This window comes from Mesoplodon bidens, assembly GCF_964165515.1.
Source record: "Mesoplodon bidens genome assembly, chromosome: 8".
NCBI classification, from domain to species: Eukaryota; Metazoa; Chordata; class Mammalia; order Artiodactyla; family Ziphiidae; genus Mesoplodon; species Mesoplodon bidens.
In genome coordinates, this window is record NC_138165.1 from 77,823,479 (window position 1) to 77,838,852 (window position 15,374).

The 15,374-nt window shown below is 41.2% G+C and overlaps 1 protein-coding gene across 5 annotated transcripts in view; it reads right to left on the reverse strand.

Moving 5' to 3' along the window:
- Positions 1-15,374, reverse strand: part of FTCDNL1 (formiminotransferase cyclodeaminase N-terminal like) — an 83,719-nt gene that overhangs the window by 32,014 nt on the left and 36,331 nt on the right. For 2 of the 5 annotated variants that reach the window (XM_081242654.1, XM_081242650.1), the window contains exons 3-4: positions 4,161-4,256; positions 2,447-2,599 (exon numbers count right to left, since the gene is read on the reverse strand). In XM_081242654.1, the coding sequence (XP_081098780.1) occupies positions 2,447-2,599; positions 4,161-4,256 (249 nt within the window). The other 3 variants (XM_081242652.1, XM_081242653.1, XM_081242651.1) reach the window with 3 other exon arrangements.

The following is a 15,374-nucleotide window of genomic DNA, read 5'->3' on the forward strand; positions in this document are numbered from 1 at the left end:
TAGAAGTTCTTAAACTAAAATTATATGCAAAATTATGAGTGTGTGTATCTATGTATGTATACACAAATGCACATCACAAAAACTTACAAGTGATTTTGACATTATTTATAAGTCCCCTGAACATCAACTTTGGAACTCACTTTAAGAATCCCTTCCTTAAGGAATAAGCAAGCTTCCAGCTGCTATCAAAGAGCTCTAAAATAGGGCTTCCCTGGTGGCGCAGTGGTTGAGAATCTGCTTGCCAATGCAGGGGACACGGGTTCGAGCCCGGGTCTGGGAAGATCCCACATGCCGCGGAGCAACTGGGCCTGTGAGCCACAGCTACTGAGCCTGCGTGTCTGGAGCTTGTGCTCCGCAACAAGAAAGGCCGCAACAGTGAGAAGCCCGCACACCACGATGAGGAGTGGCCCTCGCTCGCCACAACTAGAGAAAACCCTTGCACAGAAACGAAGACCCAACACAGCCAAAAATAAATTAATTAATTAAAAAGAAAAAGCTCTAAAATATATTATCCAGAATTTTTGCATATAAAACATACATGAATTACACATGTCAATATCAACTATCTTCTATGTCACTGGAGTGTTCTCCATTGCCCTTCCTCCCAAAGAAAGTTAGTTAAATTATTATTTTAACGTGGTTTCCCTGACAAGGGGTTACTCTAGTGAAAAACATCCTGTCACTGTTCTGAAAACAGTGAGATCCTAGAACATGAATACTTCTGCCTCATACGAATGCCTGAGCATGCTGTTACCAAACAAACAAACAAAAAAAAAAACAAACCAAAAAAAATTGGATGATATTAGATGAACAGCTGTGTAGAAAGGAGAATGTAAAAATAAAAACTGCATGTTGGAGCATCAAAATAGTAACCATGTACAGTATATGACTGGTTTTAATCAGATGAAGATTGAAGCTATTACATTTCAAATCGAATGTTATAAATTAGTTCAAGAATGCAGCTGAGCTCTCATTTAATTAGAAATGTCCATGTTTAAATCATGAAGTACAGTAGCTGCCAATGAAGCAAAAGGGCAAAGGAAGGGAGAAATACTGTGTCCAGACCCTCCTGTTGTCAACTGTCTCCTACTCTGGCCGAACATCTGGGGTGGACTAGTCCTGATGTAATGAAGAACTTCATGTACTAGCTAATTTGAGATTTAATGTAATTGAACATAATTGTTTTGAAGACATTAAGATCATTATTCTGGTCTGGACACTTCTGAACTCTTCATTTTTGTGTGAAATGCATTTTCCCCCATGCTGAATTTTAACTCTTTCTTAGATGAAAAGTAAAGCAAATTTTGGGCCATGATTTCTCTGGGAAATAATCCATCGATTGTCAGGTCATGTTAAAATGCAGCACATGGAATGAGATACACCTTTGGAAACAAGTCTCATTTCATATTTCTAGCTCTTGATGGAGCTCAGCTGGAGTCCAAATCTACATCCCAAATGTTAGACATTTCCCTATTACCTAAAAATGAGGCACCACCACAGAGGATTTCTGAAGTCATACAGAGAAGTTTGCAATCATCCTAAGGCGGACTTTTCCCCAAAGGTTATGAGTCTCTGCATCTCATAATTAACCAGCTAGACAGTCCAGGCAAAAGGTCTTTCTTTTCTCCCAATCTGCTTAATTCAAAAACACCTCAAGTGGGCTTCCCTGGTGGCGCAGTGGTTGAGAGTCTGCCTGCCGATGCAGGGGACACGGGTTCGTGCCCCGGTCCGGGAAGATCCCACATGCCGCGGAGCGGCTGGGCCCATGAGCCATGGCCGCTGAGCCTGCGCATCCGGAGCTTGTGCTCCGCAACGGGAGAGGCCACAACAGTGAGAGGCCCGCGTACCGCAAAAAAAAAAAAAAAAAAAAAAAAAAAAAAAAAAAAAAAAAACACCTCAAGTGACATAGCTCAAATTTTCCAAATTAAACTTACCCATGGGGCTGAAATCAAGCATGTGACAGTTCAGTTCTAAAGAAAATCTTAAAGAGTGTTGGGCACAAGGAAAAAAGAAAAAAAAAATCAGAGGAAAAAGGGGTAGGAGTTAACATTTAAGTGGGTTTTCAACCTCATCATTACTCCTGCTCAAGAAAATAGGACACAGATGGGTGAAACACACCATCGTTCTGCCCCAAAGAGTCTAAAGAACTCATTAGAGACTACTGTTGTCTCCTCATGGTCTATCGTGAATTTGTAAGGGACACAATGATTGATTTGCTGCATCCCACAGCATTTAGTGTTCCACGGCGTCACGGGGTAGAAAGTGGAGGGACGAGCCACAACGACACAGTGTGCCACTGCAACCCACGGAAGCTTACTGTTGACACAATTCTTCAAGGTTGACTTTTCCCAGGGAACTGAGGAGTGATTATATTGTCCCAAGCTGTTCTGACTTGTAAAAATGGTTTCCATTAAGGAATAACACACTACCCCAAACCTTCTCTTACTTCTGGCCACAGCTCCACACGCTTCTACTCCAACACCGGAGAGAGGGTAAACGGGAATCAGGTCCACTGCTCCCAGGCAAGGATGGATCCCCTCTTGAACCTCCATATCAATTGACTGGAAGGCCTCCAGGCAGGCAGCCAGAATGGAATTGCCTTAAAAATGTAAAATTGTAAAAAAAAAAAAAAAAAAAAACATTAAACTTTCAATCGCATCTAAAGAAGTAGCTATATTTATTATTGTCCCACCAGTTGTTCTTCTGTAATATGTATAGAAGATTGTTTTCCCATCCAAAATAAAGAAAAATGAAAGACCCAACATTTCCCCTCTCCCCACCTCCCAAGTGTCATAAAGTTTCACATTTCTCCTAATTCCTTACTCCCCAAAGTGGAGGAAGTATACAAAGTTTATCAGTCTTAAGAAACTTTATATTATATTTTTTTTACAATTGGTTACTTTAAATTTTTTCAATTTAATCAGATTAATCTGATAAAATTCCTTGTTATTTTCAGAATATTTATGAATTTATAATAAAATAAAAACACAAAAACATAAATTTTTAAAGCATAAGTATTTTAGTTTTGCTCTTATAATTAGATTTTTCATTAAATTATTCTATCTAAATATATATTATAGACACCTCAGAGTGTTATGTTATTACTCTTGAGTTTTTATTCGCAGCGCAGTATGACCATTGGCAAGAGAGCTAAACAACAGGAAGATAATCGGTCCTACATCTGCTGGGAACTATCCATCAGCTCTTTGTTTTCCAAACAAATATACCTTTTGAAAAAAGACAATCTGCTAAGTTGAAGTCAAGTTTATTTGAAAATATTTTAGGACTTCCCTGGTGGCACAGTGGTAAAGAATCTGCCTGCCAGTGCAGCAGACACAGGTTCGAGCCCTGGTCCGCGAAGATCCCACATGCCGTGGAGCAACTAAGCCCGTGAGCCACAGCTACTTAGCCTATGCTCTAGAGCCCATGAGCCACAACTACTGAAGCCCGCACACCTAGAGCCGGTGCTCCGCAGCAAGAGAAGCCACTGCAATGAGAAGCCCGCGCACCGCAACAAAGAGTAGCCCCCCCACTCGCTGCAACTAGAGAAAACGCACGCGCAGCAACCAGGACCCAACGCAATCAAAAATAAATAAATAAATAAATAATTTTTTAAAAAGAAAATATTTTAAACCCTTTACCAAGCAGTACTAAAATAATACAGGTTTTTGTTTAAACAATTATGAACTTTCAAATTCAAGTTGTCCCACTAAACCTTAACAACAGAAGACTTGAAACCCATTTCATTTCACCCAGTGGACCAACTCAAGATGTCAGGCTCCCAACCCAAAACACAACTGCTTAGCATGTTCATTCCATGTCAACTTATCAGTGAAATCAAGGCTGACTTCAACACTATTACTTCACAGGTTAAAACCTGGAGATATTTTTCTTAACCACAAAGGATATGTGATCATCTTCAAGGAAAGAATGTTATTAAATATTGGACCCCCAAGGTTCATTTTAATGAAGAGGAAATGGGAAATGTTTGAGAGGTACATGTTCAGAAAAATGATGCAATGCAGTTTTGAGGTAGACTCCCTATGTACTGGAGGGGAGTATCCAGATTAACACAGGAAATCAGTGATTAAAGAGCATTCAGGTGTACCTGAAGCTGACTCTGCCAAAAGACATGTAAAAAAAAGAAACTGAAATCTTACCTAACTCGGCAACAGAAGCTGCTATTGTAATGACTGATCTGTTGTACTCTTGATCAGAAAATATGTTGAGCACTGATACCTCAGGATGTTTCTGTCCTATAAAGAAAACAACACATAAATGCAAGAATTTTTTCCTGTGATGAAATCTTAATACTTTATTTCTTCTGATATAATTAAATAGAAATAGTTTAAGAGAAAAATTCTGGGGGGTGACCTCTGAAGTGACACTGACTAATCATGAAATTCGTAGACAGTAACGTCTACTTCTTACAGTGCTTCCTATACAAGCAGATGGCTCAGCTCAGATACGAGGCTTTGGTGTCTATGAGAGAACTTTTCTGGCACTTGCTGCAGAACTTGCCAAAGTTCTCTTAACTCAGTCTAAGACGGTAGCTCTTCTTTCAATCGCCAAATCACATCACTCTAAATTCTGTTCCTTATCAATCTCATCTTCTAGGCCTTGTCAATTTTTCCTTCCAAACCCAGAAATCAAAATCTAACATCTGGAAAAACTAGGATAGGCCAATTAGTGCCTGGAGCAGAGGTTTCTGGGATACATGCACCTGCCTATTAGAAACTGTTCTGACTCCACCATCTCCTTTTCAAAGGCCACCAACAGCCTTCAGATGTTAACGACTTCCAGCCTTCAGCAGCTTGTGACTCACTTGAATGTGTAACCCGAAGGAGAAAGCTGCCATACCCTTGTATGGCAACCACACATAACCCTGTAGTTATTTTTGAAGTTTACAAGCCTGGTTCAGGCTCCTTAAAAGTTCCTCGTATGCCTACAAAAGCAAACTCAGAGTGAAGGACAGAAGTTTTCAGACGGTAATTAAACCTTTCACTATGCCATTATATCTTTGTCGCCCTGTCCCCTGGCAGCTTAACAATTAATCTTTTCAGAGGAGAGGAAAAATAAGTTACAGGCAGCAACTACAGAGCTTACAGCAGCCCCGCACTATTAATTTTAATAACATGAAAAGATAAACTTATGTCACTCACTCATAGCCAAATGAGCATCTACAGAGACCTGCCCTGGTGTAGGTCTAAAATGTATAATTCAGCTTTCTTTCCATAAGACCTTTTAGGTCATTTAAATGTTTTCACATTGCTTAACTGGAAAAAATCTAGGTGATATAGTTTTATTCCACTCACTTAAAAATAAATGCCTTTAAAGTATTTGTACAACAGCAGGTCATTTTCTTAACTAGTGCTGCCTTCCCTGCATTTTTAAAACTACGAAAGATGGGTAGGAACACAATCATACAACCTCTTTTTATGTATTTTTTTCAACATACTTAAGCTTTTAGAAGAAATGATTTGATTTGATTTTTTCATTCTAAATCTTCTTCTGAAAAGCTTTTATTCTCAGTTTCATATGATTCAATTGAATCAAATGCTGAAAGAACGAAACACTCTGTCCTGAAATTTCTTAAGCATGCATACAGAAAAAAAACTACTGCTGGCAGGAGGAGCTGTCAGTAGGAACCTCAGCAGAAGTAACTTGTTTGGTATTTGTAAGGCAGTGTAATAGCTATAATTCCATTTGAGCTGCTGTCACTAATAAGCTGATAAAAACTGTGAGTGGAGACCCAGGCGTCCATCAGTGTGTGGCTTCCACAAATGTCACTGCCCAGTCACTTAATCACAGAATATGTCTCTGCACATTCACCCAATCCCATTAGATGTACTATCTGACAATGCGGGGCCCAAGCTGGCTCTTACTGCCAAGAGAATGCAAAAGCACAGCTGCACACTGACTCCAGAGGAGCTTTCTTATTAGAAATTATCAGGCATTTTCACAGACATCTCCAGCTCCCTCAAAGTTGCAAGACAGTAACTTAAATGTGCTCAGCGTTAGCAACGGGCCGGGGGAAAACACTTCTCTCTCATGAAAAGCAATAACCAAATAAAAAATGGCAATCAGAAATTAAAATCGACTGTCTCAAATGCTTTAGGGCTGGGACCCTAGCGTTCACCTGTTGCCAAAAAGCTGTTGATTTCAAATAACAAAGTTAAGTGATTGTAAGTCTGTAAATACACTATGTTCTGTGTATGTGTGAAAGTAAAAACAAATGTCTAGAACTGTACGTCATCACATGAACATTTTAACAAGGGTTAAAAAAAAAAAGAGAGAGTAGTATGTCTTATAGTAAATACTGGCCCAGGGAGTAAGGAGGCTTGAGTTTCAGTCTTCTGAATTGAATCGCAGAGTAATCATACACACATCACTTAAATGCAACTGCCTAAGAGTCTTTATGCAGGGAAAATGGAGTAGAAATATTAATGCTGCAATGACAGCATGGGCTTTGATGGCAGGAGTGTTTTTGAAGAGTACTTGGTATTTGGTAAGCTTATTTTTTATTTAACCTGCTGAATAAAAGGCATAATATACAATTATGCTCATTCTATTAATGATCATATAAATGGCCCATAAGGGAAACATTAAACCTTTATGTAAATATATCCTCCTCAGGAGCCTGCCAATATCCTGAATAATGTGCATTTCAGACACTCTCTCCAATGTGAAGAAATATGCTGTGGATTGTATGCAGGCGTTTGGAGAAGAGCATATGTGCACATCTGAGTAAGTCGTCTATCTCAGTATCCTGGAGTCCTGCAGAAGCTATAACAGCCCAAGAACAAGGGGGGAAATTCAGGAAGAAAGATGAAGAGTGTTCTATAGACATTGTTAGCAGAGTACAAAAATTACCATATTATCAAAGCACTACATATTCACTTCAATTGCCTGTTGTTCCTACCATTTTTTTCAAGAAGAGCTGCTTTCGCTACGTTCTCAACAATGTATTTTCTTCTGGCTTCTGAAATGTTTAATAAACAGACAGCCAAACGGAGCCCCAGTCTGGAAGAAGACATGGTAATTTTCTTCTAGAATAGGAGAAAAATAAGCCTTCATTTTGGTTTCTACAGTTCATTCATATTTTCGTGTTCATTAAACTTTTTTAAAAAATCACAGCTTTTTGGAAACCAGGCAGTCATAATATGAATACTTCACTATTTCATTCCTCAGTAACACCTAAAGGATAAAATCCTCAGATTGACTCAACCAGGAAACATGTATATGTGGTCATGCACATATGAACATATGAAGATAGTAACAACACTAGAAAATATCCATCAAGTTACTCAGTCTGAATTCTGTCCTGTGAAACTTCTTCATTAAAGTATGTTACTCCTTTTAAGAATTGTCTTCCAGTTTAATCCTGTTTTCAAAGAGCCATGATACTTTTGTTAAATGAGATTACTGGGGAAATGCAGAAAAGAGAAATGAGGCAGATTACTTAATATGCTGATTCTTACAAAAGCTATTCTGACAGAGAGAAAGGGTATCTCTACAGGCCATGCCATGGGCAATATATGAACGAACAAAAGGGGCTCATTTGGGGGCTTTAAATGACAACTATATGACTAAGTTTCTCTTGTACTTTGATCTCCATAGTCCCTATATCAGCTTAAAATCTGGTTTCACAGGACTCTGTACCTTGAACTGAAAGCTGACATGGACTACTCTGATATGTTACTCAATAATCAGCCAAAAATGTGACTGATTTTGTTGAAAATGGAATGATTCCACACAAGCTTTGGTGGTTGCTTTGATTCTCCTTAGTATTCTAGAATGGCATTTTCAACTAGTTATCTTTCTATACCCCGAATGATATTATGAACTAAAGAAATTTCAATATCTCAAAACAAAGAGAAAATAATTCCCCTTTTTAAGATCAGGCCATCATATTTCAGCCTCTTTTAAATATAGATAAAAGTGAATGTGGCCCTCATGAACTCGATCAGCAAATATTTGATGAGGGTCATTTTGTGCCACATAATGTTCTCCGTGTGGGGATACTGCAGGGAATGATGTCCAACTCTTGAGACACACGTGAAGCTCGTAAGTTTAAGCTAACATGCTGTGGTGCCATTAACAGTGTTCTCCATGCATAGCCACTGGCTTCTGTTCACTAGGATTGTTCGTTGGCCTGATCACTTTAACCTAATAGGGGATACAGGGCTTCATGGTTAGTTCAGGTTTTCATATCATGAACATCATCTCATGATTGAAAATTCATAAAAAATACAGTCATTAGGATTTTGTAGACATTAATAACACTGTTGTAATAAAGCAGCTCAGACATCTCTCGTTTTTATGTAAACAAAAAATTGCTTTACACAAGGGGTGTGGGCGTCTTCTGGCTTTCATTTGTTTTCAGTGTGTTTATGTAGCTTAATTGTCTCATCAGGCACTTTCCCAACATAATTATGCTTTTTAACAAATGGTGTTTATGGCAACCCCTAACAGTGCAAAAGAAAGGATTAGTTTCATCCTCTCATTCCACATTTTTATTCCCTGTGGACAGCTAAATCACACAAAGATGGTGTTAGAAAAATCCACCTTCACTGCAAAAGCTGAAACTAGGGGCAATATCAAGCTTTTGGCAAGCAGTCAGGCTTGTTAGTAAAAAGGGGAAGTCTTTCTCTCCCTCCGCCTCTAAGAATGTGACCCCGAGCAAGACCCCAAACACTTTGTGGTTTGAGGGAGTGTGATCCTAGGCCTCCCACCACTTCGATCACCTTTGGGATTACTTCCGGCGAGAGACCTAAAACCTGCCTCCCCCGGAGGAACCGGCTGGGCCCCTGAGGAGCTGAGCAGTTCGCGACGGCTCTGCCACATCACCTGTGTCCTGCGCACGCACCACCGCCGGCACTTTTAGGGCGGCAGAGGCTCGCCGAGGAGGCCGTAGTGCGAGGTCTGGGGCAGACACCGTCGCTGGGACCCCCTGCACGGTCCCGCCCAGGTTCTGGTGTGGAGGGGCCCAGAGCCACGTGAGCCGAAGGGTAACCCGAGGGACTCGCTGAGAGCCCCGGGAGACTCCAGCAGGGGTATCAGCGTCCGCGGGCGGCGGGCTCCGGAGCGAAGGGCGGCCGGCGGCGGTGCTGCCCCGGGCCCGCCTCGAACCTGCGACCACGCCGGCTGCTCCGCGGTTTGGGGGACCCACCTGCTGGCGCGGAGGGCGGCGGGGTAGGACGGCGCCGAGCCGGAGTCGCCGCGCGTGACCGGCGCGCAGCTTCCGTCGCTGGCCCCGCCTCCCGGGCGCTCGGGCGCGCTCCAGCCCCGCCAGCCGCCGGCTCGGCTCTGCAGCTCTCTCCCTGACGCCACCCGACCCCACCGGCCCCGACCGGGTGCCGGCGTCCCCGAGGGCTTAACGTTCTCTCTAGAAGTGCTTTCCCGCCCCACCTGCTTTAACCTGTAACTCTCCACAATTCTCTCGTAAATGAGTGACTTTTTAAAAGGGCATTAGAATCTAATGATGAGGTCATTACCCACTGATCCTACACCAGCAGGGGGCTCTTTTCTCCGGTTTACACACAAACGCATCTTTAATAAATTCCCTTCTGAGAAATACTGCCCGCGAGCGATTGCGAATATGATCTAGACCCACCCCAAGACAAAAGCATATACCCATTTAGTCTAAGTTACAGCGAGAAAGAACTAGGCATTAAGCATTTCCCTTTTTTTAGGCCAGTGAACCTTGAGAATACATTTCTCTTCCAAAAATTCAGGACCTGCTTTTTTTTTTTTTAATGTAACAAGGATTAAATGTCACCATTTTGATCCAATTTCGTTCCTGAAGTGAAATAATCACTAAATAACTACTTTGGCAGAATAAATTAATTTTTAAATCTATTTTTTATTTTCTAATTATACTTTTTAAACACAGATTTGAGGAAATTAACATTTATGTGGACATTTGGTTTCTAGCCTAATGTGGCATAAAAATAAGTAACATAATGAGTGTTAAAAAAAATCAGGTTCATGATGCTTCTCACATCATCATCATTGTACTTAGATGTCACAACAGTATTATGTGCGATTGTGTCAGATCCAGCCTTCTCCATCTCGGAGTGTTGGCAGGTAGGAGGGTTGTTGGCAAGAGGAGGGGTGTTAACCTCAGGATCCTGGATCCATTCCAAGGCTGGTAATTACATTCTGCCAGCCAGAATTCATCCCATAATTTTAATTGGATAAATCCTTTCTGGCCTAAGCTACTGCTATGCCTGTCAAACTGTTGCCACATTTCACCCCAGAGGTGTCTGTGTTTTAGTTGCAAGAATCAGTCCCTTTGAGGTTGGTTTATCAGTTTAAATCCTCAAAATGCTTTGGGACCCTAAGGAATTAAATATATATTTAGGGTTCTTTTTCTATTGACTTTGCCTAGAAATGCATAAAATAGATTTATACTCATGTTAATGCCTAAAAACCAATACCGATCTAATGTCAGTGGATAATTTTGAGAGCTCTTTAACCAGATCAACATCCCCAACTTTCTCTTCTTTCAAGAAATTTTATTGCCTATAGCTTTAACTTCCAATTTCCAAAAAGTTCTGCAGTATCCAAAGTTTCTTTCCATGGAAGACAATGGAAATGAAGCCCCTGTATTTCACCTTTCCAACAATCCTATGATGAGACGACTTGCTAAAACGAAAGACAGAGTAGTAACATTACACCTAGTCTTATCATATCCCTCCAGAGAAAACAGTATGACACCTAGGGGCTTCATGGTTCTAGCTGTAGCACCTGCCAGGACTAAATCTTCCTCCCTGCATCTCCTAATCCTCTTGGTGAGAACCACTCTCTTCCAGGGCTGCTGGGGCATCAAGTAAGATAATGCTTCTGAAAGCATCAACACAGAGGAGTTACTCAGTAAACTTTAGTCCCTTTCTCCACTCTACTCATGTCAAACACAAATGGAGAGGAAGCAGGGCCCCAGGGTTCTTTTGGAAGGGGGGCAGCATCTGCCCCTGCCTGAAGACTGTAAGCATATCTTTTTCTTAAAAGACAAGGAGACAGATACCAGCAAGGCTGATGAGAAGTTTAGCAATGAGATTGGAAGTATTATTTTGATCTCTTCAAGAATGGAAAAGTACCCTTGGTGTTAGTTTAGCTCTATCACATGTAATCCTGCCCATTTCATGCTTTAAAAGATTATGTCACATCTACAATGTAATTATATCAAGCCTCTCATTTTTATTTAACTTAGCATGCTTTGGAGGGATTTTTTCATACTTTTCGGGTGAATGTGTTATTCTGACTCCTCATTTCTCCTGCTAATAAATCCACATTCAGGGCATTAGTCCTTTTGCTCATCATGGATCCTGTCCAGAAACAAATAAGTACTAGAAGAGAGAACAGCTGAAAGTCCCAGTGTCAGTTCCATCAATGACAACTGCTTCCTAACACTCTCATAGCTTCCCTATTAGACAAAGAGGACACTTTCCTGTACTCTTCATTTTCAGTTTTGCAAGCAGGGAGAATGTAGCTCTTGTAAAAGCCTTCCCTGGCCCATCAGAGTCGAGGCGGGTAAAAGGGAGAGACTGTGCTCTAGTGTGGCTCCATAGATCTACTTGAACGCAGAGCCCAGTACTGCTTGAAGAAGCCAGGACTAGGGTGAGCGAGGGAGGCATTCAGCTTGGGCACAAAATATAAGTGGGTGCCAAAAAACTCGGTAATGCAATATTGTAAGAAGTCAAAATTAATACAAAATAAGAAATCAGTGCTAAACAAAATATCAAAATTTTAAGTGAAGCAGGATCCTACCCTGCACTTGCTGACTCACTCACACTCACCTCACCCTGATCCCTGCCCTGCGGTTGTGTTCCCTTTCATGCCAGTCTGTTTCTGATTTGTAGGGTTGAGTGGAAACTGCACCACTCTGCCTCGCCTGCATCCGCTCTTCTGGCCCCCCAAATGGGCAACAAAACCAAAAGTATCAAGGGTAGAAATTTCCAGGCCAGCGGATACATATAATTTACAGTTTGTTCAAGAGTCTCATATATAGGAGACTCGGCCAACTTATCACAAAAGAAGGTAAGCTCTTATTAGAACAAGCAAAAGAATCAACTTTACTAACTTAATCCATTTCACTACCTACATACCTGATGCATTTCAGAATATGGTAATTAGAAAGCTTCCTACTGTGCTGTGGAATTTTGAAATACTGTTTTAAAGAACATTTTAATTAATACAATGAATCTTTTTTCTCTTTTCATATTCTAGCATTTATCTGTGTTCAGGGAAATATGAGTAGAGAATTTCCCTTAGAAAGACAGAAGTGTAGGGAATTCTATGGTGGTCCAGTGGTTAGGACACCAAGCTTCCACTGCAGGGGGCACGGGTTCTATTCCTGTTGGGGGCGGGGGGCGGGGTTAAGACCCCAAGCTGGACAGCACAGCCAAAAAAAAAAAAAAGAAAAAAAAAGACAGAAGTCTAATTCCTTGTGTAATTTTTCTAAGATTACACTTTCACCATATTTTTACACTATGTCAGATTTCATTCTGCCTTCTTCCCTCCTCATGGAACATAAGATTTTGTTTCTTGGGCTTCCCTGGTGGCGCAGTGGTTGAGAGTCCGCCTGCTGATGCAGGGGACACAGGTTCGTGCCCCGGTCCGGGAAGATCCCACATGCCGCGGAGCGGCTGGGCCCGTGAGCCATGGCTACTGAACCTGAGCGTCCAGAGCCTGTGCTCCGCAACGGGAGAGGCCACAACAGTGAGAGGCCCACGTACAGAAAAAATAAATAAATTAAAAAAAAAAGATTTTGTTTCTTCTTCCATATAAATGTGGTCTGATAAGTGAAGAATTAAAAAAGAGTGACTTTAGTTGTCATTCTAGGACAAGTTAAGTGCAGAAGTGGTTTTAATTGCTTCTGAGTAATAAATTATTTGAATCATGTGACATTATGAAATATGTGTTCTATTAGTCATTTTCTAAAATAGCAAATGGGTTTCACTGCTGCCTTATTTAGTTTGGAGTGGAGGAAGCTTTGCTATTTATTTATTTTAAATGAAGAAAAGGAGTTTGATATCCAAAGAAGTTACAGCAACTAACAGAAATAATGCCATTGCCCTTACGTCTTTGCCTTAATTATGGGAAATGGATCTCTAGCCACTTTTGTCTTAATGAAGGGGGAAAAAACAGCAAAATTCCCATAATTAACAAGTTTTCCTCTTAATATTTGGGAAATGTCTTTCCCTTTACACAATATGGACTGGATTCTTCCTCTCTGGTTAGCTGATCTCTTTATTTTTCTTTATCATGAAAAACCAGTAGAGTACAATGTAAGCATAATTATTAGCTTAAATTGGAATCACTGGTTATGCATTCTATTCCTTCACAGCCAGAATATCTCATGTAACTGGCCAAAAAAGTAAGTCTATGATCCATTCACCCCTTAATTCATTCCATTCCTTTTCCGCCTTCCCTGTGGTCATTCCATTGTGCATTCCTTTATTATGGAGGCTAGGTGTTGAATGGAATGAAGTGTCTCCCAGAGCCTCTCTCCAAAGCTGTTTTTTGGTTTTTTTATACCTATTAGTTATATTGCAGATGAAGAGCAATCCCTAAAATAGACTGAGTTTTTGCTGAAAATGTGTCTTAATTTATGGGACTACATTAAGATTATTTCTAAAACTATTATAATTCACAAAATGTATCTTATTTCCAGAAAAATGCTGAGAATGTTTAGAAACGCTCTCCCTTAAGTAACATGAATTTTTGTTGCATTATGAGGTTTAATCAATAAATATTTACTTAAGAATTCCAACCAGGGCTTCCCTGGTGGCGCAGTGGTTAAGAATCTGCCTACCAATGCAGGGGACACGGGTTTGAGCCCTGGGCCAGGAAGATCCCACATGCCATGGAGCAACTAAGCCCGTGCGCCACAACTACTGAGCCTGCACTCTAGAGCCTGCAAGCCACAACTACTGAGCCCACGTGCCACAACTACTGAAGCCTGCGTGCCTAGAGCCCGTGCTCCGCAACAAGAGAAGCCACCACGAGAAGCCCGCGCACTGCAACGAAGAGTAGCCCCCGCTCGCCGCAGCTAGAGAAAAGCCCGTGCACAACGAAGACCCAATGCAGCCAAAAAAATATATATATATATCCAACAGGGGGTGATGACTGCCAACTTTTATTAAGAAAAATGACACATCTTGTGACAGTCCAATAGTGTCCAGTCACGCTCTGTGCACTTGTAGGCACTTCTGTGCTACTGTTGTTTAATGTCCTATGTATGTATATCTAAGTGAATGTCAACCCTTACTGACACCAAGAGGATAATCTCCCGTATGCACAGGAATCAGAGACCCTGAACAGAAGCATCCTGTGATGTCTGCATGCCCTAATTCCCATGCGTCATCCCTTGCTTTGAAAAGGACCCCTTCTGGAGAGAACCAGTTCTCCTGCTCTTGGGCAGATCTCCAAGGTCTGTCTCTGCAGGACATTCAAACTGAAGGCTCGAATTAAGGTTTTCCTGCTGATCTGTTTGTCTTTTACTATATATTTCAGTGTTTGAATGGATTTAACTTTTAAAAATTGTCTTTTCACTACATTTAAATAGAAAATGTCTAATTTCATAGGAAGAAGTAGAAAAGTTAAATTTTTTGGTTCTGTTGTTTTTAATGTTTTCTTTATCCTACCTTGTGCCTCTCAGTTATTACTGACAGCTTTTACTTGAAGTTCTATGTTTTTGAAAAAGATTTGAAAATAAAAATTCATAGAACCTCAGGTCAGAAGGGACCTTAGAAATCATCTGGCACCTCCTTGTAATGTTTATTCAAACAATATTGGATCTGGAGCAAATAGGCAGTAGAGGTGGAAGCAGAGTTTATGATGAAGTGGGGTTAGGGGTGGGCACTGGGGGTGTCCCTGCAGTCCTACACTTTGCCCCCATTACTGCTTCTTCCAAGGCTCCTCTCTGAATGCTAAGGTGCCTTTGAAAACCACTGACTATTTCAACTACTTTTGTGGGGCTTGAAACCCTTTTTGTAACATTAGACAAAGTTCTCATCTTTTGAAGATTAACCTTCTATCTTGAATCGAGTCCATGAGGCTGTCTGAAAACACAAGCACTGTGGAAAATCCACACTACCTTTTTTTTTAATTTATGTATTTTATTTATTTATTTTTGGCAGCATTGGGTCTTCATTGCTGTGCGCGGGCTTTCTCTAGTTGAGGCGAGCGGGGGCTACTCTTCGTTGCGGTGCGCGGGCTTCTCACTGCGGTGGCTTCTCTTGTTGCGGAGCACGGGCTCTAGGCACGTGGGCTCAGTAGTTGTGGCACGTGGGCTCAGTAGTTGTGGCACGTGGGCTCAGTAGTTGTGGCTCCCGGGCTCTAGAGCTCAGGCTCAGTAGCTGTGGTGC